A 23037-nucleotide genomic window follows, 5' to 3' on the forward strand; every position below is an offset into this window, starting at 1 on the left:
CATGAACAATAATAAATACAGTGGCAGAGCTGCCTCAAACTGATTGTCGGACTGCAGTGGGAAGGCCAGGGAGGGTTGGGGGACAGGAGGGAGGGGAGTAAGAGATCAACCGAAGGACTTGTATGCATCCATATAACCATAACTAATGGACATAAGACACCGGGGGGTAAGGGAGGGCAGGGGCTTGTTAAGGATGGGGGGGAAAAAAGGACACTTATGTAATACCCTTTGTAAAATAAAACCATTTCCCCCCAAAAAATAAATAAAAAATAAAAAATAAATAAAAAATAAAAAAAAAAGATACAATCTGATAGCCATCTTCAGAAAGGAAAAAGGAATGGATGAACTTATGCTATATTCGCTATATAACACGCCAGAGCATTGTTTTCAAAGGGTAGTTGGCAACCCATTAGTGGAAATCATTGAACAGCATTTTATTATTATTTTTTTATTTATTTATTTTTTTAAATATATTTTATTGATTTTTTTACAGAGAGGAAGGGAGAGAGATAGAGAGTTAGAAACATCGATGAGAGAGAAACATCGATCAGCTGCCTCCTGCACATCTCCCACTGGGGATGTGCCCGCAACCCAGGCATATGCCCTTGACCGGAATCGAACCTGGGACCTTTCAGTCCGCAGACCGACGCTCTATCCACTGAGCCAAACCGGTTTCGGCCATTGAACAGCATTTTAAATAAATAAAATAAAACATATTAGAAAACATCAGATGCAGCCCATCTAATAAGGGTTTAATTGCTATGCCACAAAACTTCAATTTTAGCTGTATTCATATTAAAAATTGTACCTGTGAGTCTAAATGTAAAATGTACCCTTATGTTGGGTCACAGTAAAAAAAAAAAAAAAAAAATTGAACGGTCTAGAACACAAACATGGAGAACTGGGTTCAAGAACAGAAAATCAGGGTTCAGCTGCCTACATAGAAAGTGTTATAAGAATGGTCACTGCAGCTCTAGACCAGGTTTTCTCAGGAGGCTCCTCCCACATACACACAGCACCCCCTCTGGTGACGATCTGGCACAGGCTGAGTGCCCATGCATTGAGGAGGGAGGCCCCTGAGTGTTCAGGGGATGAGGACACTAAGATGCTCTGACTCTTCAAAATGGAGTAGATTAGACCTCAGCTTCAGGTTACAAGAGAGAATAGAGGAAATGAGTCTTCCATACGCAGACGCCAGAAGTCCTGCAGCCAGTCCAGGAGAAAGGCTGGCCCGGGGTACGTGTCATATGAGATGGAGCGCACGCCGAATCCCTGAAGTTGTTCAGGATTTCTGCTGCAAGAAGGGTTAATTTTCGCATCCATTTTCTAATGAGGTGATAAAATAAGACACCGCTCAGCGATCGCATCTCATTGACATAAGCACCCAAGTGGAATCCGACGGGGACTGAGTACCGACGGCAGGAACAGAGCCCCGCTTGCGCTCACCTAACAAAGCAAGCCAAACGCAATGCAAGGGGCAGAGCAGCCCAGACGCTGCTCCCACACCCAGGGCTGCCAGATAAACCCCCAGTCGGACTTGAATTTCAGATAAGCAACTGGAGTTTTTAGTTTAGTAAATCCCAACGGGTGCAGGGGACACATATATACTACAAACGATCATTTGCTTTTTACCTGAAATTCAGCGTTAACTGCTATGCTGTATTTTTGTTTGTTAATTCTGACAATGCCTTCCTACGCTAGGTTATGTCCCTACACCTGCTTTAGGGGGTTCCTCAGTCTCTCATTTGCTAAACCGTGTGGAATGGCAGCTCCCAGGAGCTGAGAGTGGTACAAACAGTAATGATGATCCTAATGGGGAAGGAGTGAAATTCACGTGAGCTTTCTCCCATGGAGCCCCACTTAGCCAAACATAAGGACCTTTTACTGGTGGGACAGACTCCTTGAGCCGTGAGGATATGCCCAGCATTTCAGGAAGGAGTTAATGAGGTCACAGTCCCACTGTGTAGACTTGTCTGAGGCAGAAGGTTCAGCGTCACTCACTGGCACTCCATTATTTCGCCCTCAGTGACACGGGCCCTGGAGGAGGAGCTGCTGTGGCTGCGGCCAGCTGTTAAGGGAGACGATGCTGTTCATGCCCCGGACCTCTGTTCTTCAGGTCACACTGGGAAGATTGCTCTCCGCCAGGAAGCCCGCCTGGCCTCCCCTGGGCCTCCACGACTGAGTCAGGTTCCTCTCCTCTGGGGGCCCCTGCCTCCTTGCCTACTGCCCTCACAGCACTCACCCTAATCACTGCAACTGCTCCACTGGGCTGGAGGCAGCAGGTGTCCAGCAAGAATGCCGTCCACCGCAAATGTGGGAATCTGGAACCCCTCTTTTGAGTTTGGGGGGAAATGGCTTTTAGAGCCAAAAGGAAAATATGTTTTTTAAAAAGAATGGAATAATCTAAATTCTCTGGCTGCTCAGCCACAAAGGGCCACAATAATGGACTTTTCTTTTTGGTCAACAGTCAGTAAACAGCAAACCTTTGGCGACAGAAAGAAAGGAGCCCTGGCAGGTTACAAGGCCGAGCAGCTTTCCCTAGACTCCATTTCAGATGAGGTTCTACACCCGCAGGTCCTTTCTCTATTTTCTTAAGAACCTGGCTGGTGTGTTCAATGGTTAGAGCACCAGCCCTCATACTTGGGTTTCAGGTTCGATCCCTTACCCTAGTTGGGGCAACTAATCGATGTGTTTCTTTCACATCAATGTCTCTCTCTCTCTCTCTCTCTCTCTCACTCACTCTCTCTCCCTCTCTCCCTTCCTCTCTCCCTCCTGTCCTCCCTCCATTCTCTCAAAAATCAATGGAAAAAATATCCTCCAGAAGAAAGAAAAAGAATCTGAAGTTTTCATAAAATGCTGACTATTAAACAGCGCTGACTATTAAACAGCCACTCTGAGAAGAGGTTGAAAATAAATCTTGCCAGCTTTGTATGTGGGGGTACAAAGGTCACCGGGAGAGGAGAATTAAGCAGTGATAAATGTACACACACATATTTGACATGAAAATAACCCCAGGGGTGCCCTGGCAAGGAGTCCTGCAAAGGAGGGTGTTTCAGCAGGCAGCAGACAGAGAGAGACAGCAAACCCGGCCCTGAACATCTGTTTCCCCATTTTGCCAAAAAGCATTCTTTCTAAATCATTTTTATAATTTGACCTGTTCCATTTTCTGGCAGAGAGCCCCAGGAAGGCAAGCCCTGCCCTTTCTGTCCATATTCCAGCTGACGATGGGAAAAGGAAGGAGGGAGCTAGCGGAGGAAGGGGAAGGACACTGACATAGGGGACCAGAGACAGAAAGGGGGCAGGGAGAGAGAGATGAGGCCAGAGAGAAGAGGGCAGAAAAGGGGAAAGGGTAACAGCGAGAGAAATAAATGGTATTGAGTCATTTTGATGGGCCCACCCTGGGCAAAACCAGTTGGAGAGAAACAAAAACAAACAGGACATATTCCAGAACGATCATCCAGTAAGAACATGACCCAGAAACCAGAATCACAGTTCTCCTGAGCAGGTCAGGCTGGGCATTAACACCCTTTAGACTCCAGTGTCCTTAACACGGGAAGAAATACCATCCTTTCTAGGCAGTCGTAATTGTGTTTAAGACCCAGGAATAACTCGACAGTCTCTTTCTAGACTTCTAGTAAAAACATCGCTTTGGCAAGAAAATATCCTTTCCATTTTCACATTCATGCGCACCACACACGTGTGTGTGTGTGTGTGTGTGTGTGTGTGTGTGTTTTATCCCACTATTCCCTATCTCCCTTGCTCTTTTTTTTTTTCTTAGCCAAGGTAGCTAAGCATTTAACCCTCAGAATGTATTGTCATTTTCCCTTTCCTACTCCAATCTCTCCCTGAAAAAAAAAACCAAAACCCACCTCCTGGGCAATGTGTAGTATCACTTCGAAAACTCACATCTAGGGAGCCGTGATGAATTTCACACCTGAGCCTGAGTCCACCTGCCCTCAGTTATGGGTCCAGATTTCTCTCCAGGCTTCTACCGACCTGCCCTAAATGATGCTGCCACAACGGTTTAGTTTCCTTTAGAAATCACATCCGCGCCATAGGAGGTTTCCTGTCCCAGCCGCTCTACACTGGAATACAGAGCAGGAAGTGAATGAAGCTCAGAGAAATCTTCCTGGTTGTTGCTTCGAGTCCCCTTACAGACCATTCCTTTAGCGCGTATTGATCACTAGGTGATGGTCTAATAAAGTATTTATATCTTTTGAGTACCTACCATTCACTTATTCAACAAGTGTATGTACTGAGCAGCCATATGCTGTCTCGCCAGGCTCTGTGCTGGTTACTTTCGCATGTTATTTATTTAACCCACAGCTGGGTCTCCCTGGGAGGAGGGCACTTGTCTGTTCTCCTCCCCAGGAAGCTGAGATTGGCTCTGGAGCCAGAGATTATATTTTGAATCTAAACTTTGCCTCTAACCAGCTGTGTGACACTGGACAAATAATGTAACCTCCTGAACCGCCCTTTCCTCCTCCATCAAGTGAAAATCCTCTCTGCGGCTTCACTGAGTTGTTCTGAGGATGAAATGAGCAGTGTGCCCAACAAGATCAATAACAGAACAGACCGAGTTGCCCGGACTTGGGGAACCGGGACAATGGCGAACAGTTCTGTGAATGTTTTGTTGCAGCCTGGAGGTCAGACCACACCCCCTGCCGTAGGGTGAGGTTTCCTGTGAAGGGAATTGAATTTTCCACTGTCAATCATCCTGAGAAAAAGTTAAACTGGGGTGAAAACTCCCTTCCTCTCGGAAGCTATGTTCTGGGATTGCGGCGGGAGGAAGGCAAGAGAAATAGCTTCCAAGGGTGGTGAGACCTGGGGTGGGCCCAGGGGTGGGGTGCCTGGCTCCGGCTGATTGGAGGCTGGCTCAGAGCTGGCCATGGTGCCAACCTGATCCCAGACTCTCAGCGGGGCTAGGCTTGTGTAGTAATTTGAAGGACCTGGGTCCGTTCTGAGGCTGAAAGAGTACAAAGGAGAGCAGGGTCCTCACCCCTGAGGCCAACATAGGTTAGGACAAGGGGAAACAGACAAATGCCAAGCCTCCACGTTCTGGGGTGAGCTGGGGCAGCAGCAGTGATGTCCGGAGACATGTGGTCACTGGTTTCTTCAGAGAGGACTTGGAGCAGTTATCATGGTGTCCACGAGCCTCAGCAAGACGTATCTGAGTTCCAGCTCCCCTGGTGAAAGGCTAGAGCAGCCAGAACTAACTCCGTGGATGCAAGGGCGCACCCCTGAGAATTCTTGGACATAAAATTGGGGGACAGCCCTAAAGAAAGACTTGCTTTCTTAGCAATATGGGCAGGCACATGCTCAGAAGTCACTATATTTGGGGGTACTAATGTAGGGGACATGACGTAAACTCCAGGCTGGGAGGCTGAGCGGACTGTTTACACATGTAAAGTGCCCGGCACCAAGTAGGTGAATGTTAAGTCTAGGACGTTTCTCCTTATTCGCCCCCAGGAATGGAAGGGAAGAAACTTCGGATGCAGGATATATTTGACTTGGAACCGATTTTTTCCTAAGTCTTGAGTCTTGGCGGAACCTCCCAATACTGGGTGGGGAAGAGGAGATGAATGGCAACATTTTAAAAACTTATATGTTAAAAATTAAATCTTTCAGAAGGTTTTGACCATGCCCGAAGGTGTCAGAGCATTTGCCTAGGGACATGAAAACATAGTACATGTTTAATGATGGTTATTTCATTTGCCCCTTCCTCCTAAAATGATTTATTCCTCACAATCATGCTCGGAAGCTGGTGCTGTTATCATCCCCATTGTACCTGTCAGGGCCCTATCAGAAAATGGGTGGTGTGCCCAAGAGGAGAGACTGAAGAAAGTGATGAAAGGACTGCTGACAAAAGTGTGTGCGTGGGGGGGGGGGGGGGGGGGGGGGCAGGGTTAAGGGAAAACAAGTGATGAAGAAGCTCCTGGGGCTGCTCCCACCCCTCAGTCAGAAAGGAAGGTTCCAGAATCCAACAAGAGCTGATGCCGTAAGAGAGGGTGACTCTAGAGGAGCTGAGGCCTCAAATAACACAGCCTCCTGAAGGGAAGGGAATAAGTAGCCAGACATCTTTCTCTCCACCCTCCCATATCCCACCAGTGCCTCTCACTGGTGAAATCCACCCGCAAGCCAGGTGACCCGTTCCAGAAGGTAAGGTTTCCAGGGCACAAAGCAGAGCCCTGAAGGGTGGTGAGCGGGCCTAGAAGAGCATCAGAAAATAGTCAGCACATGGATTGACAGGTTAGGAAGCAGAGACAGGGATCAAGTGCCTTGCCCATGGTCGTAAGGCAAATCAGAGGTGGGGCAAAAACCAAACCCACATGCTCTTAAGCACTACACATGGTTTTAACGCTTCAATTTTTAAGAATAGTAATAAGAGATAAATTGGATAAGCCTAAGAAACGAACAAAGGAGAGAGAGGCCACAGGTCAAAGGATTCGGTCCCCAAGGCACCATCACTACGAGCAGAGAGGCCAATCTTAAAGCTGTATCATCACTATGAAAAGACACAGCATCCCAGGCTGACTCCCTCACTCACTTGTGCAACAAACATTTACTGAAGATTTACCTGGGCCGGGCCCTGTGCTGGCTGCTAGATTTACCAAGAAGAATGAGGGGGCCACAATCAAGGGCAGTAGCGGACAACTCTGGCTACATATGGGAATCACTTGAGGGATGACTTTTAAAAAATCACACATGCTGATAAAACACTGATGTTTGGGACTACACTTCAAGGATTCTGCTACAGTTGGTCAGAGTCAGGACTTTTAATAGCTCTGCCCATTCGAATGTACAGGCTTGAGAAACACTAGCAGGACATGACTCATGGGCTTAGTGTCAAAGAAGGAGGAGGAACCAGCCATGGGAGGCGAGCGGAGAGGAGGAAAGGCCCACAGACACAGGGAACAGATCTGATTTTGGAGACCTCCCCATAGTTCAATATAACCAGAAGGTTATAGCAAATGGGGGTAATGCAGCGGGTGGAGGTCCTCCTACGCCGAACCAATCCTCTAGATAGTGGGGCGTCGATCAAGGCTATTAGACAGGGGCAGACATGGTCATAACTAGGTTCACCCCAACTCCCTACGCATCTCTCTTACCTCCTGAGATGGCCATCACTTCTACCTGTGGATGGGACTACAGAAAGGCTTTGAAGAGGTGTGGGCTTTGCCTCCTCACCCAGTGAAACTGCGCAGGAGGGAGTACATATTTCTGAACTCTCCATCATGAGCAGCCTTCAACATAGCATTCATCCAGAGATACACGCCTTTTTTGGTAACTTAATTTCATTACGTGATCTTGCTGTAACACTGAGAATTAACTCCTCGAGGAGCCAGTTGTGGTACATTGGGAGACTGATAGGAAAACTTGGAGGTGAAACAGACTACAGATCATGCCACAAGAAAGTGGTGGGACTGTTACCAAAGGCCTCGTTCCATGTGCTGCTTCAGGGACAAATAACTTGACAATTCAATTGACCTGATCGCTATGCCTGCGCATCTGTTTTTGGAAACTAGCTACGCTGCAGAGAAAATTGTAGAAATAAAGATGGTTTTGGTTACGAGGTGGGACAATTGATAAGAACTAGTCCAGCCTTCACACATGGGAAAGGAATATCTTTCAAATAAATAATAATAATAAGATAACGACAACAAATACTTCCTGAATACTCCCATACACAGCACGTGGTGCTTGGCGTGCACCGTTACAGCATCCGTGCAAGGTCTCCCAGTGGGTTGCTGAATTATTGAGGCCAAGAGCACTTTGGATACCTGCCCAAGGTCACAGTAAGTGCAGCGATAGAACTAAGTTTTCATAACTTACCTCTCCCTCCACCCTTATATTCTAGACGGGGGGTGAATCTGTGCTCCAGAAAGGATGACTGCTTGACAAACTCATCACCGGCTGTAAGAGGCATTGTTCCTGCTGAGTCTAAGACAAGCACCAAAACCTACCCTGATTCTTTCCAAGGGAGAAACCCAGCTCCCTCTTTGACCCAAATTGCATGGATACAATGCAGTGCCATCCAGTGAGCCGCTCTGTCAGAGAGAGGATAACCCTTCGGAGGACACCATGCTCCCAAACAGCATGCCACTTGGATGTGAGTAATAAATACCCAACAGCTGCGGGCACCCTCTGCTTTCAGGCCCCTCTCAGCCGATCAGGAGGCTGGAACTGGATGACACCTTAGAGGTCATCTGGCTCAACCCCGGCTTTTCCACGATGAGAAAACAGGCTGGTTAACATATCTGCTAAGGAAGATGGAGCAGAGTGAGGGCGAGAACCCTGGTCTCAGACTCCCAGACTTGTGTTTTATATTCCCTGTCACCCTGGACGCCCGGCGCCCCATGATTCCTCTCACACTCTCATTTCCTCGTGAGAAACTGGACATGCCCCACAGGAAAGCTGTAGAGAAAAAAGGTTGCTTTCTTATTCTCTACCGCTAATTGGAAGGGCTCCCCTATTTATCAGTGACTCAGCTGGGCAGTCCTGTCAGCCTCAGAGGGAGAGATGGGGATGGAAGAGGGTCAAACACCTAGGCCCTTCTGGTGCATAAATCATTCTGTGAATGCAAACGATTTAGCAGATAGACAGGTGGTTTCTCAGAGCAGGAAGGCCCTTCCTGCCACTGCTTTTGCTTATCTAAACTTGAAAAGGACCAAACAGTTTCTGTCACACTGTGGAGTGGCCATGCTGGCGACATTAACATACAATTATCCACACATGGGGCAAATCACTAAGAGTTTGCTTTTTTTTTTTTAAATCACTTCATGCAAAGCTATAGTTTAGATGTCATTTTCATTTCATAAAAGGATCCACCATCGCTTGTCTTTAAGAGCTAGTTTTGCTCGTGCGCTTAATTTATGATTCCATTTACAGAGATGCGATTGCCTCACAACTTGTCAGAAACACATCTGAATAAAACAAGGTACCCGTCTCTGCCTCAGAATGCCATCCTTGATCCAGACCTAGAAATGAATGCAAGGCTTGGCTGAGATGGAATTTTATTTCAGGTGGTGTGGGACTTGACCCCAGGCAGAGGGAAACACAGTACCCAAGGCTGAGAAGGGCACTGTGGATAAACATTTTTAAACAGTCATTCGCCGTAGGAAGGCAAGATTTTTAAGCCGGGGGTAAGAGAACAGCAAGGACAGGTCTGAGAGCCCAGATTGTTAGCAGCTAAACTAAACCAGAGTGAGAAAAAAGAAGAAAAGAATAAGAGAAGCAGCAACAGCAGAAAGAAAAACACACAACCACGAAGCCACCAAGTGAGACTGGGTGGCAGAAATACTGAGGGGGATCCTAACGGTGCAAATGTCCTCTTCACATAAGGAAGTCTGTCTTTGACAAGTGTCTGATTCGCCCACCACAGATCTCCGCACAGGAGGATGAAATGCCCTAATTCCAGACACCTACAGGCCAAATGAGGAATACCAGGCAAACCAGGAAGGGATGCAGCGCCCAGGTCCTGGAATTTAATTACTGGATCGCCGGTTGTGGTCCTGGACTTCATTACATTCAGGTTAAGGACTATCCACAGGATGTCCTTCTCGTACACGGTACGTGGCTAAGCAGAACCTGCCGCCCTCGCGTCCTTCCAGCCAGGATGAGTCTGGATGCTTACAGAGGCCCCAGGTCGGGAAGTTTGCTGTGCGTGGTGCCCGGAGCAGCACCCCTGGCCTGGGTCCCGCCCTCTGTCCCCCATCGCACATAGGCCACTGTCCCCACCACTCCACAGCACACACCCAGAAAAAGCCAGTGCTTGCCCTGAAAGAACGCGCAGACAGGAAGTGTCCTCTGGCCCTTTCCCTCCGCCCCCACCCCCACCCCCAAGGATTTCGTCTGGGCGACCCCCAAACGCGTGGTTTTCGAGCAGAATTAGAGAAGAAAGGCAAAGGGGGACTTACCCAACTCCTCCGGGTTGTAAGGCGCGGGAGACGCTTCCACAAAGTCATTGTCTGGAGGGAGAAGAAAAACAAAACAAAACAAAAATGGAATTGCAACCATTCAGCGCCAATCGATTAAGCATCAGTTAGCGCGCAGGTCTCCGAGAAAAGCGCGGTTTCTCTCCCAGGGATCAGAATTCGTGAACCCGGGGCCACTCAGGGCTCGGGACGCCCGGTCCCCGGGGGAGAAGAAATGGCCCAAGAAAGTCCGGGAGCAATTCGGTCGGGACCGAGCGCCCCCAGCCCCGGGCAGGTGCGCGCCAACTTTCCAAGGGTGCGACCCGCGGCTCCCCGGGCCCAGCGCGCGCCGCGGCCTCATCCTCAGCCCTCAGCCCGCGGGGCTCATGGCTGCGTCCGCCGGGCCTCGCGCCGACGCCCCAGGGCCGAGAAGCCCCAAAGTTTCCCGTGCGCTCCGGGAGGCTGGAGGACGTGCGGTGTGGGCGGCGACTGAGGGAGCTCTCTGCGCCCACCCGGCCCGCCGCCCCGCGCGCATCCCCGCCGCCCGTTGCTAGGCGACCGCGGCCGTCACGCTGGGCAGCGGCGCGCGCGCTTCCTCCCAACTCTCGGTTAGAGGGGTCCTCTCCCACCGCCTTGACCATGTATTAAAAATTCGAGCATAACCAGTTCTGAAATGATCCCTGCTCTTTTGTATCGTGTCTGCCCTACTACGATGCTTGGGAAATCGTGTGGTCTGTGCTTCTCGGTGGGGAGATGCAGGATGTTTAGAGCCTGAATAGGTCTCGCCGCAAGGGAGGAGGAGCTTCCAATGCTCCCACCCCTCCTTGTTCATGGACCTGAATTCTTACTTGGGTCCAAACATATCTTCCCCTTAAGACACCACCTGGTGCAAGCAGGGAAGGTAATGTCTCCATTCCCAGGCAGGCAAACTGACCCTGGGAAGTTAAGTAACTTATGGATGACTGCACAGCACTGTGATGTTCTGTCTGTCTGTCTGAGTGTATGAGGGGAGTAGAGGAGTGTTCCTTTTCCCATATAAAGAGCTGAGCGGTTTCAAATACATAATGCAGAAGCAGAAGTTACGGTTTGGGTGTCGGAGTTGTACTAAAGTAATGCATGTCCGATTGTGGGAACCTCCTCTCTGGATCAGTGGCCTGAATAAATGGGGAGGTTGTATTGTGCCCCCCCCCCCCCCCAGGGCTAATGGACTACCCTACCTGGGAGGGCCCTGGGCTTTTGAGATGTGCTCCAGAGAGAGTGCCCACTCGGATGCAGGGGATGCAGGAGGAGTTAAGAGGAAGGTAGAAGCAAACATGGAAAATGGTTTCCCTTCTCTGTCCTTGTCATTAGAGACTGACAGTTGGAGTCAACAGCCTGGGCAACCTGTTGGGGCCTTCTCTAATCTCAACATGATCAGATCACCAGCTGCCGCAGCCTGAGGGCACCGAACCTCTGCCAACAGGCTGTAATTGTGCGAACACTCAGCCACCTCTGGCTTCTCCATGGTCAGCTTTCAGTTTACAAATGACCTTGGAGGGCAGAAAGAAGCTTCTCTAGCCAGCATTGCTCATGGGGAAGCAGCCATTCTTGAGCTGCTTCGCTTATCTCTCCATCTTCTTTTCCGACTCCTGACAATCTGAGCTCCCAAATCCAAGAAGCGAATGTGCTTGGGTGAATGTTTGCACACATCACTCTTGCCTTTCTCACCTCCTAGAATCCTCCCTTTTGCCCCCAGGAATTCATGGGTCATCACCAGCAACATTCCCAATATCCTCAGCCTCTTATATGAATGTTTCTTTCAATCTCTTACTCTGATCAAAACCTGGCTCCTCCTTGAAAATAACAGACCACATTACCCTACTACTGCAGCCATTGACAAACCCGTGGGTTCTTCTACTTCATTCCTTGAAGCTATTGGCATCTGACTCACTATCAATTCCCCAATACAATTCCCATGAACATTCTTATATCCAAGTCTACCTAATGGATCTTTCTCACACTGGTCTCTCAACTCTTCAACATCCTCTCTCTTCCTTGACCTCCAACTGTCTCAGCTCTCTGCTCTCATAGTGGCACCATCCAAAGATCTCAATGTCAAGCATTCCACTCTCCAGCCACCACTTCCTACCTTCCCAGCTAGTCTATTTTCTTAATTCAATGTCTCCTTGACCCTAACAGCTCCAATAATTTACTTTTCCCATGACCTTTTTTCTGTTCCTTACTGTTCTCATGACATTTCTTCCTCTTATATCCATCTTAGTTTCCAGGTTCATTATTATCAAACTAGAGGCCCAATGCATGAAATTCGTGCAAGGGGTTTGGCCCTGGAAGCTGTGGCCGCTGCCTCAGCCCTCGCAGCCCTGGCTTCATCCGAAAGGTTGTCCAGAAGGTCGTTTGGCTCTTCAGTCTAATTAGCACATTATGCTTTTATTATTATAGATTGTATCAGCCAATGTTTAGGAGAATTCTGCATTATGTAGTTAAATCAAATTGCTCAGGTTCATTATTATCATCTCTCTTGATAATACATACTCAAATCTATGTCCCTCTCTCTCCATATTACTTCCTTGGAAAAACCATAACCCTGATCAAGACTAATTCTTGCTCTGCCAGCACCCAGATAAACATAATGGAGAAGCTTACAGCATGCTTCCTGGTCTTATGTTCAATTTGTTACCACTAACTGCAAGTGGACCTTAGTGCAGCCCAGCAGTCACTCTACATTTGCCTGATTTACATACTTTCCTGCACCCCTGTTACTGTGGATGAACTGTCTCTATTCCATTGAAGGCCAGCTCCTCCACTGCAGATCAAATCCTGTGCCTTCTCAGGTGACTTTCCCGCCCCCCCAATCCAAATTACAGTTTTCCTCTGTTTTAGATCTATACAGACATGCCACTGTTTCTATATTTAAAAAAAAAAAATCCTTTCTTGACTCCACCTACCTTTCTTCTCTCCATCTACCATTCTCAATTCTCAGCTGTCTTTTACAACAAAATTCATTAAAAAATTTTCTATACTTTTTACCTATTTCTACCTTTTACTCTTAGACAAGCTTCTAGCTCACCACTCTTCCAAAGTAGCTCTTGTCAAGGTCAAGGCTGGCCTTGCCATTGCCAATTCCAATGGTCAGTTCTTGGTGCTAATACACTGATCCCATGAGTGAATGGGCTCAGATGGACTTTCTGCAGGATCAAACTCCTCCATTTCCCAATCATGTTGTTGTTGTCGTTAATTCTCACCAGAATATATTTTTCCATTGACTCTTTTTTTAGAGTGGAAAGGAAGGGGAGAGACAGAGAGAGAAACACATCCATTGGTTGCCTCTTTCACGCACCCCAGCCAGGGCCAGGGATTGAGCCTGCAACTGAGGCACATGCCCTTGACCAGAATCCGACCCAGGATCCTTCAGTTTGAGGGCTGACGCTCCATCCACTGAGCCAAACCAGCTAGGGTTTCCCCTTCATGATGAAAGGCAAACTAGTCTTTGTGTTCTGAGAGAGACCATCTGCAGAGGGCTTTGGGGTCAGCCAGGCCTTGGTTCTAATACCAGCTCCACTATTAGCTAGAATTTTAATTTCTGCCAGCCTCTGTTTTCTGTAAAAATAGAGATAATAATCATTCCTAACTCATAAGGTTGTGATTAGAGTGCAATAAACTAATCCACGTAGAGTTCCAAGAAGAAAGACTGTCATATTGTGAAGATCTGGTAAATAATAGTTACTAGAGGCCTGGTGCATGAAATTCGTGCACAGGGTGGCGGGGGGCGGGGGGGGGGGGTGTGAGTCCCCTCAGCCCAGCCTGCACCTTCTCCAATTCGGGACCCCGACTGTCGGTTTAGACCCGATCCCGGGCTCCTAATCGCTCACCTGCCTGCCTGCCTGGTTGCCCCTAACTGCCCCCCGCTGCCAGCCAGGTCGCCACCACCTGCCTCCTCCCTGCTGGCCTGGTCGCTCCTAACTACCCCCCCCCCGACTGCTGGCCTGGTCACCCCCAACTGCCCCCCTCTGCAGGCCTGGTTGCCCCCAACTGCCCCCTCCCTGCTGGCCTGGTCGCTCCTAACTGCCCCCCCACCCCCCGCCGGTCTTGTCACCCCACGCACCCTGCTTGTTCAGTCGTTTGGTCATCCCTCACTAACCCCCGTGCCAGCCTGGTTGTAGGCAGCCATCTTGTGAGGGCGTGGGGGTTAATTTGCATATTACCTCTTTATTATATAGGATTATTGGATGACAAACTCCTTTTACAGCTGAGAGAATGGGCTCCTTAACAACTTTGAGTTACTGGAAGGAGTCACAAACCACAGAATATGCTCCAAATTAAGGGTAATGTAATATCGTCCCTACTTGTGTTCCAAGAGTTGGCTTGAAAGTTGGTTATATGGAGCCAGCACCAGGTACTTCCCATAAGAAGAGCATCGCAAATGCTCCAGCAGCAGTTAGATGCTGAGCCTGCCCAACTGTTCTAACTCACAATGGACTCCCCTTTGTTCCTCCTATAAATTGATGCCTCCTAAGCTAAGAACTTTTCTTACAGTACTTCAGGTATTTGAATTTCCTAATCAACCAAAGCTAATGAGAAAATATTTTTCTTTTTTCAATATTTGCCTTTGAAAATGCTTCTAAAATGTATGATTCCAATTTCCTATCTTAGGAAGCCAGAGCAAACAATAATATTTCCTGTTAATCAAACATTTATGGAGAATTTACCACAATTCCAGGTACTGCGAGGCACTGCAGCTACAAAGGTGATCAGAACAGGGTCCTGCCCTCAACTTGCTCAACTCCTAACAAGGGATTCCATGTCAGAGGACCTTATAGAACTGCAGGGAAGATCCCAAGTGCCCAGCCTTTCTTGACTCTGATAGGCCTCTTATAAAGACACAGTTCTGCTCTAGGTCATTTGGATCAATGAGTAGAGTATTGGCCCACAGCAGGTTCGATTCCAGGCAAGGGCATGTACCTTGGTTGCAGGCTCGATCCCCAGACCTGGTGGTGGTGAGGGTGCCTGTGATAGGCAACCAATCAATGTGTATCTCTCACATTGATGCTTCTCTCTCTGTGTCTCTCCTCCTCCCTTCCACTGTCTCTAAAAAAATCAATGGAAAAATATCCTCAGGTAAGGATTAACCAAAAAAAAAAAAAAAAAAAAAGGAACGGTTCTGCTGGAGGGCCACTGAATTATAAAAGACAGTGCATTAGTTTATGGGTTGTCAATTATTAGGGGGCAATCCCAGGATCTCATTAAGCCTCTCAGAGCCTCAGTTTCCTGACAGCAACACTCATCTCATTGGGTTGTCCGGACAAGCAACACAGGCAAAGTATGAGAGAGACCAAGCACAGTGCCTGGCACACAGTGGAGGCTGCGTAAATGTTCCTTTCTCCCCCACATAGCAAGCTTGACCCTCTTTTTACTGACTTAGGAGGAAAGTGAGCCTCCTGCTGTCATGGCCCCTGCAGACAGAAAGAGTGAGTCCCCCCTCCTATCTCTAGGACAGTATATATGAGACAATGGGACATGAGGAGAGAACAGCAAGAAGAAAATATTCCTGGGACTCAGGCTTTCCCTAGAAACAGATAACACAAGGGGCTAATGTCCACGCTTACTATTGCCTGCTACATCACAAGTTGAATGGGTTTTGGAATTTAACCTAGGAACCCAACCCCTAGTTTTAACATTCATATATAACAGGCATGCTCCAAGCGATGGGTGAAGGGATAGATGCCACATGGGGAGAAGGGTTTTTAATCAGCCAGGTATGCTATCACTACCCTTTAAAAATGTCATAACAACAAGTTAGAATGGTAGCTAGAGGCTACTAGGATCTGTATTCAACCTTCCCAGCCCCAATCCCTGGAGCATGAGGACTGAAAGGTGTGGGCTGAGCCCTTTCTCTGCCTTCCTCTCCTCTCTGGCATTGCCCTTTGCTCATCTTCTCTGCAGGTTGCCTCCTGCCTCCAGTAGGTCCTGCCAGTTAACAGCAGAGCAAGTGGAGAAGCAATGCCCACCCCGCCTCCCCTCCTCTCCTTGGTGAGCGTGGGCGGGGCTGATGTAGGAGGGTGGAGTGGGGCCATGGCTGCCTGAGCACAGCATGACTCCCTTCTGCATCCTCTTAGGACAAACCAACAGAGGACACCAAGGACAAATGTATGCCCCCCTCCCCCATAAGGTTTCATCAAAAAGAAATTTGTACCTAATTGGTCACAGCATTAGCTCTAGGGCTAAATGGCCAAAAGGGCATTTCTCCTTCTCTTGGGGTTTAATAGTCTTTTCTTTTAGCACAACCCCACATTTTTATAATACTTGATGAAAGGGAGAAAAAAAATACAGTTGCTTGATTTCCCTTTAAAAAAAAAATAAAACCTCAGATAACTGCTTTAAGTGCTTTATAACTTCCAGGAGAAAGAAACTGGTTCTATAGGAAGAACAGTTAACTATATCTCACCTGGAAAAAATCATTATCAGTTCTCAGTGGTTCTCAACCTTGGCTGCACATTAGAATCACCTGGGATTTTAAAATATCAGGATTTTTAAAAGATTCCCAGGTGATTCTAATGTGCAGCCAAGGTTGAGAACCACTGAGTTAGGCCAAGACATGATATCATATTAAGTCTGGCAGGAAACCAAGGATTCATTTTGGTAAAAATGCTAAATATGTCTTCTGAAAATTTCAAATACCAATGCAGTCGATGCTATTAACAAAAGCATAGTGTTTTATGAAATATATAAACAAATTGAATCCATCCAGGCCCCCAGGGTTCCTGTTAATAGCTATGGAATAGAGATGAAGATTTAAAAGACTCCTAACTCAGCATCACATCAAAGGGAATAAACTCTGGCTGAGCCAAGAAGCTACTGGAAGGTGTATGTGAATATGAATCAGAATAAAGAACCATTCCAAAAATACACAAAGAAACAGGTCCCTGCAGAGGAAAATCATACACTTCCAACTCACACTTAGATCTATTGAGTGAAATCAAACAAAATACCCTGCGTTAAGATTAAGTGAAAAAGCAGTTGCTGCAATGGATGTGTATGACTAAACCAGTAAAACAAAGACATCTACAGTATGAATGTGAGTTTCTGCTGAGCAGCAGAGACCTCCCCAATCTCACGTTTTCCACCCGGTCACTCTGGACAGAGGCCTGAGAGGGAATTGCTTCTTTGGGAGACTGCAAATAGAGTCTTCTTGGCTGTACAGGGGCCTCTCTTCTTTCATATTAAAATGATTTTTCCAAGAAGCTAAGGTCTTAGCAGTCAGCATAGTATAGGTGCTGGAAGGAGAAGCAGAGTCTGGGTTCCAGCCCGAATTCTGCCTCCAAGCCTATATAATAAAAGCCTAATATGCTAAGTGTCCAGTTGTCCAGTCGTCTGTTCAACCAATCAAAGCATAATATGCTAATGATATGCTACGGCAGCTCAACTGCTTGCTAGACATGCACTGACCACCAGAGGGCAGACGCTCCAACCTGTAGGTTAGCTTGCTGCTGGGGTCTGGCCGGACCTGAGCAAGACAGGCCAGAACCCTCCCACAGCCCCTCGCCAGCTGGCCAACCTCCCACGTCCCTCCCTGACCCTGATAGTGCACCAGTGGGGTCCCTCAGCCTGACCTGTGATCTCTTGCAATCCAGGACCCCTTAGGGGATGTCAGAGAGCCAGTTTTGGTCCAATCCCACAGGCCAGACCGAGAGACCCCACTGGTGCACAAATTCATGCACCAGGCCTCTAGTCTTTGATAAGTCTCCAAACCTGCTCTGTAAAATGAACAGACCTTTATGAATCTTGTTTAAAAAAATGCCAATCAGACATCATGGAGAACAGATTCCATCGTTTTTGTCCTTTTACCATACCGTATGCAAAAGAAATAGACAAAAAGGATCAAGCACCACAGAAAGGTGGAGGTGCCCACGAGTGTTGCTCTTTGGAATTGACAGAGAATTGAAGTGGACAGAGCACAGCTCTGGGGTATGAAGACCTGAGTTTGAATGTGAGCTCTACTGGCCTTTGCTGGGTGAGCTTGGCCTAGTTATCTTGCCACATTACAAGACTCGGTTTCCTCATCTGCAAAATGGAGATAACAACTACTTGACAAGATTTCAATGAGGATTTGAATAAAGTGAAACAACATCCATGGAGTGCTTGGCACACAGACTGCTCTCAGAAAAAGTTCCTGCCTTCCTTCCCGATGTGTTAAAACTCTGTCTGACTGCCCAGCTGGCACGGCTCAGTGGTTGAGCATTGATCTATGAACCAGAAGGTCACAGTTCGATTCCCAGTCAGGGCACATGCCTGGGTTGCGGGTTCAATCCCCAGTAGGGGGCATGCAGGAGGTAGTCAATCAATGATTCTTTCTCATCATTGATGTTTCTCTTTCTCTTTCCCTCTCCCTTCTTCTCTGAAATCAATAAAAAAAATATTTTAAAATGTCTGACCTTGAGAGGCACCAGAAGGGAAATCTGCTCCTTCCTGATTTTATGGGCGTAATGGGAACAGCACCACTGGCTTTTTAGATGCACCTGGCCCCCACCGCCAGGTTCTGTTCCCCAGACTTCCTGCCTGTCTTCTACGCAGGAACCTAAGCAGGTTGAGTCCCCTGGGAAGAGTGGGTGACAGCAGGAACCCCAAACAGCTGAGTGAGCATATCTATAATAGGAAAGGTGTTTCATAGATTCATCGGGAAGGGCTGCGGAGGCCTCCACACCTGCACCAATCCCCACACTATGGTATGGCAGCTGGCAAATCAGAGCAACAGCCACACCATCTTGTAATGCGACAATCAGAATCAGTCTGGCCCAACACGGCCCCCCTTCTGTTTTGTGTGTCAGGCACTGCATATGATTTCGTTTGGAAAATGTCTTCCAGACCTTTAAAATAAGTTTGCAAAATGCCTGGCCCAAGTCCTGGAGGGCATTTTTAGGCATGAAGAAGGCAGGAGTGGCAGGGGGACTTTCCTCCAGAAACTTCGGATCACCCCCAGACCTCCTGGATTCTCCCCAGGTAGTTTCCTGGAGGCTGTCCCACCTTCCTGGCAGCCTGGGATGCTCTGAGGATAATACGAAAGCAGATGTTGCAAGGATCTGGTCCAGCTCAAGGCCTGTGACTCACCAGGATGACTGGGCCTCCCGGGCAGAAGACACCGTCCTTGGAGGACTCCGTGAAGCCAAGAAAAAACCCCAAGGCCTGGACTCTTCCAGGACTTTCCCTAGGACTTCACTAGAAATGTCAACCCCATCAGCCCACATGGGGCCTCAGAGATGAAGCAGCTGGCACTGCCCAGGAGTGGGAGTGGTGGGATAGGGTGTGGGGTGTGGAGGAAAGCTGCTCTGGAGCAGGTAGGTCAGGCCTTGGCAATGCATCAGCTGAGGCGGCCATAGGAGGCTCTTGGATGATAATTGCCACAACATGTTTCTTTCCCAACCCTGCTCAGAGCTAGTTCTCTTTTCTACTGTGGCAATAAAGTGGAAATCTGTAACAGGGACCACCAGAGAAGGCAGAGCAGGGAGTGTTGGAGAGTGAATTGAGGGGCAAAAGCCTACAGTAACTTGGGGTTAGGCAGATCTAGGTTTGAACCCTCACTCTGCCATTTTCCAGCCGAATGACCTTGCACAAGTTTCTCAGCTTCTTCTGGCTCAGTTTTTTCATTAATAAAATGAGAATAAGGTTGTTGTGAGAATGAGTTAAGAAAGTCTGTTTCTATACAAAAAAAGCTTAGCATTTTGTCTGGTGTAATGTATCTACCTAACAAATGATTACAATGGTTTTTGTCGTTCGTCCGATTCTGACGTGGGTCTGGCACAGTGGGGTTTCCACTTTGTTCCTGAGTGTGAGTTTCCTTATCTCGCTTCAGCTTTTCGCTAGGCTCCCATTGGGCCTTCTACCTAGTCCTTTAGGACTGAGCCCTTATCCTGGACCCCAGCATATGCCACCTAACACCAACTGCCCACAAGAATTTTCAGATTTCAGCCACACTGATTCCTTGTTACTGTGCTTCACCCACATGCAGCAATACTACCTACTCTGCCTTGGACACTCCATCATCACAGGCTGATTGTCTCAGGGGGACTCTCCCATTGTATGGAGTAGTCTTGGTAGAAAGACGCAGTGTCAAGTACAGTACAGAATCTCAGTAAGTGCTCATTGCTGAGAATGGGGCACAGCAGAGAGTATTCTGGTGATCTCTATGTCTACCTCACCTTGTCTCTCTTGTATTCCCAGTGCTTGGCACATAGTAGAAACTCAATATTTATTGAGCGAATGGATAAACAAATAAATGGAAGGCATATCCTTACTAAAAACATCATGTGACTGTGTTAACCTCAGTGGGCTTTGATCTCTCCATCCACAGACTGGCTCCTGCCACCAAAGTAGATCTCCAATAATTTGGGGGGAGGGAGAAGGTTGAACTCTTAGACATGACCGAGGACCACAGCTCTATGTCAGGGTATGGTTCTTACATTTATGCTGCACTCCAGTAGAGTAACAACAGCCCCATCATTTAATGGTGAGTTGCATTAATCAGATGAGAGGACAAAGAAAAAGAAGGGAAGGTGAGCTGACCTACTCTGTTTATGCTAGTTGCATTGTCCTAAACCCTAATCCTTGCAGGGCTGGGGAGAAGAGAGGAGAGGAGGCGAGGGGAGAAGAGACAAGCAGGAACACAATGCCTGACATGGATTAGGAGCTCAAAGATATGTGAGTAACCTCCCACCTGGCTAGGGCTCAGCAAATGACAGCTTACATTACTCACGGTCCTATCACAGGCCTACGAAGCGGGCACTCTTACTCTCATGTTAGAGCTGAGGACAGGATAGATTTTTCTCAAGGCCACATCGCTTGTAAATAGAATATCTAGGATCTGAACCCAGGCCTGCTGACTCCAAAGTCCAGGCCCCTCCTCTCTACTGACTGCTTTTGAAATGACCGATGGCATTGGGCACCTACTGAGCACAGCTGGGTTGATACAATGAGTTTGGGAGTTTCAGAGTACCACGTGTATTAGGGACATCAAAAGCAGCCGTACCTCCTCTGGTGTTGGCAAAATGATGAATTCCTGCATGAGACAACCAGGCTCCTTCCTCCAAAGACCATGTTTCACTGAGGTCCATGCTTCCGGCAAGTCTCTTACACGTGCAGCTCTCACATCCAATGACGCCTCCTAAAATAAAAAATGAGCACAAAAATGGAGATGAGTTACTGCTAATGCTCTCTTGAGAAGGGGAGGCTTTCTGGAAGGAAAGGGGTATGTTTCCAGTTTATTATGTTTCTTTCACATGCAAAGGTTGCTGTCAAGATCTGGGCAAGGCCTGAGTGTACGATCTTATGATGAGACTGCTCAAGTCCAGGAACCACGGCTCTCTCTCCATCCGTGAACAAATGTTTATAGTTAATTGAGCAACTAATACATGCCAGGCTTTGAGCAAGGAACTTACTGTTCAGTTCTGCATATTTTGTAGACTCCTAGAATTTCAGCATTGGATTCAGTAGGGTCTCAATTTCATAATAATAAATACATATATACTATATATGCCTGGGAAACAGGCTGGAAAATTTTTGAGTTGAAAATAGCTATCATTGCATTGAAAATATGAGTGCTTTTTATTTTTTTGTAATTTTCTTCACTTTCCAGAATAAACATGCATTCTTTTTATGGTCTGAAAAAAAATATATTATCTTAAAGGAAAATTCCAGGGCCAAAAAGGGCCATGGAGACTAATCTTGCATTTCCTCTTGAAAATGATGATAAAAAGTCACAGGTCACAAGGGCCCTCCTGAAAAGGACACCTTGCTGGCTGCCCCCAAGAAGTCCAGCCTGGGGAATGTCCCCCTCATAAAGTGTATCTGGGAAAACGACAACTCATGGCCAAACTTTTTTTTTTTTAAATATATTTTATTGATTTTTTTTTACAGAGAGGAAGGGAGAGAGATAGAGTGTTAGAAACATCAATGAGAGAGAAACATCGATCAGCTGCCTCCTGCACATCTCCTACTGGGGATGTGCCCGCAACCCAGGTACATGCCCTTGACTGGAATCAAACCTGGGACCTTTCAGTCTGCAGGCCGACGCTCTATCCACTGAGCCAAACCGGTTTTGGCGGTGGCCAAACTTCTTTGCAGAGCTCTTCATACCGCTCTGCGGGTAGCAGGTCCTCCAATGGATGCGGCTGAGTAATTGAACATGACTAATGGACCTCATCAGTGAATGCAGCAAGTGGAACATCCACCGGCAGAAATCCTGTCGCCTAATTACAATGGGCAGCCATTATCATTTGTTATAATCAGAGCACCTGGCTTGACTTGGTCTCCAGAATGCTGTTCACATTTGCCCTGCAGGCTCCCGCACAGCTGCCCGACTGCCTGCAGACGTGGCAGACTGACTTATTGCTTTTTGGCCGTCTGCCTAGAGAAGTGTGGCACTCCTGGGAGTCACAACAAACCACCAAAAGTGTCTAGTCTAACACCAGGAGGTACCAAAGCTAGTACTGCACTTTACTGGGTACTGGCGCACTAGGGACTTGTGTTTAATGCGAACACTCCAAGTATTAGGAGGGAATCTGAGACCAGAATGGATATGGCACAATGCTGTGGAGAAAACATTGGATTTTTCAATAAATCCTGATTTTAGCCTTGACTCTGTGTACTAACTGGGTGAGTTTGGGCAAACCACTTATTCTCTGGACTTAATGTCCTCAACTTTAAGTGAAGAAATTGGGACTAGATGTTGCCAAAGACCTGTTTAGTCTTTCAAGACTCGCAGCCTATAATAATATGCTTTTACATACAAAGGCAGCCTCTCCGCCCACATCTGTGGGCCAAGAAATATGCATTATTTATGCATCAGCAAAGGGCGTCAGCCTCAGCAGTGAGAAGTGGCTGATTGAGGCCAAGGTGTCTGCCATTGGAAGAGAACGTGCTCTCTGTGCAAAAGGGAAAGCATGTCTGAAATAGAAATCCACCCTAGTATTGTCATCTATAGCTCTAATCAAATGAACTATTTAACACCTTGTATATTCATCAATTATGAAATAACATTAACAATAATACTACATTCTTCAAAGGCAACATTTATTTACAATAGATTGGTCACTCAAAACCATTTCATTAATCCTTGCAGGATCCCTGAGAGGTA

General features: G+C 47.4%; 1 protein-coding gene across 1 annotated transcript in view; it reads right to left on the reverse strand.

Annotated features, from left to right (window-relative positions):
• AMOTL1 (angiomotin like 1) overlaps nucleotides 1–23037 on the reverse strand; it is a 148486-nt gene that overhangs the window by 103971 nt on the left and 21478 nt on the right. Inside the window, exons 3-4 of the mRNA XM_070425840.1 lie at nucleotides 20932–21066; nucleotides 9918–9968 (exon numbers count right to left, since the gene is read on the reverse strand). Of these exons, the coding sequence (XP_070281941.1) occupies nucleotides 9918–9968; nucleotides 20932–21016 (136 nt within the window). The 5' untranslated portion in view covers nucleotides 21017–21066. The remainder of the gene's footprint in view (nucleotides 1–9917; nucleotides 9969–20931; nucleotides 21067–23037) is intronic.

The sequence above is a fragment of the Myotis yumanensis genome, unplaced genomic scaffold (assembly GCF_028538775.1).
Source record: "Myotis yumanensis isolate MYYU_CA2020_CCGP unplaced genomic scaffold, mMyoYum1.0.hap1 SCAF_10, whole genome shotgun sequence".
Classification (NCBI taxonomy): domain Eukaryota; kingdom Metazoa; phylum Chordata; class Mammalia; order Chiroptera; family Vespertilionidae; genus Myotis; species Myotis yumanensis.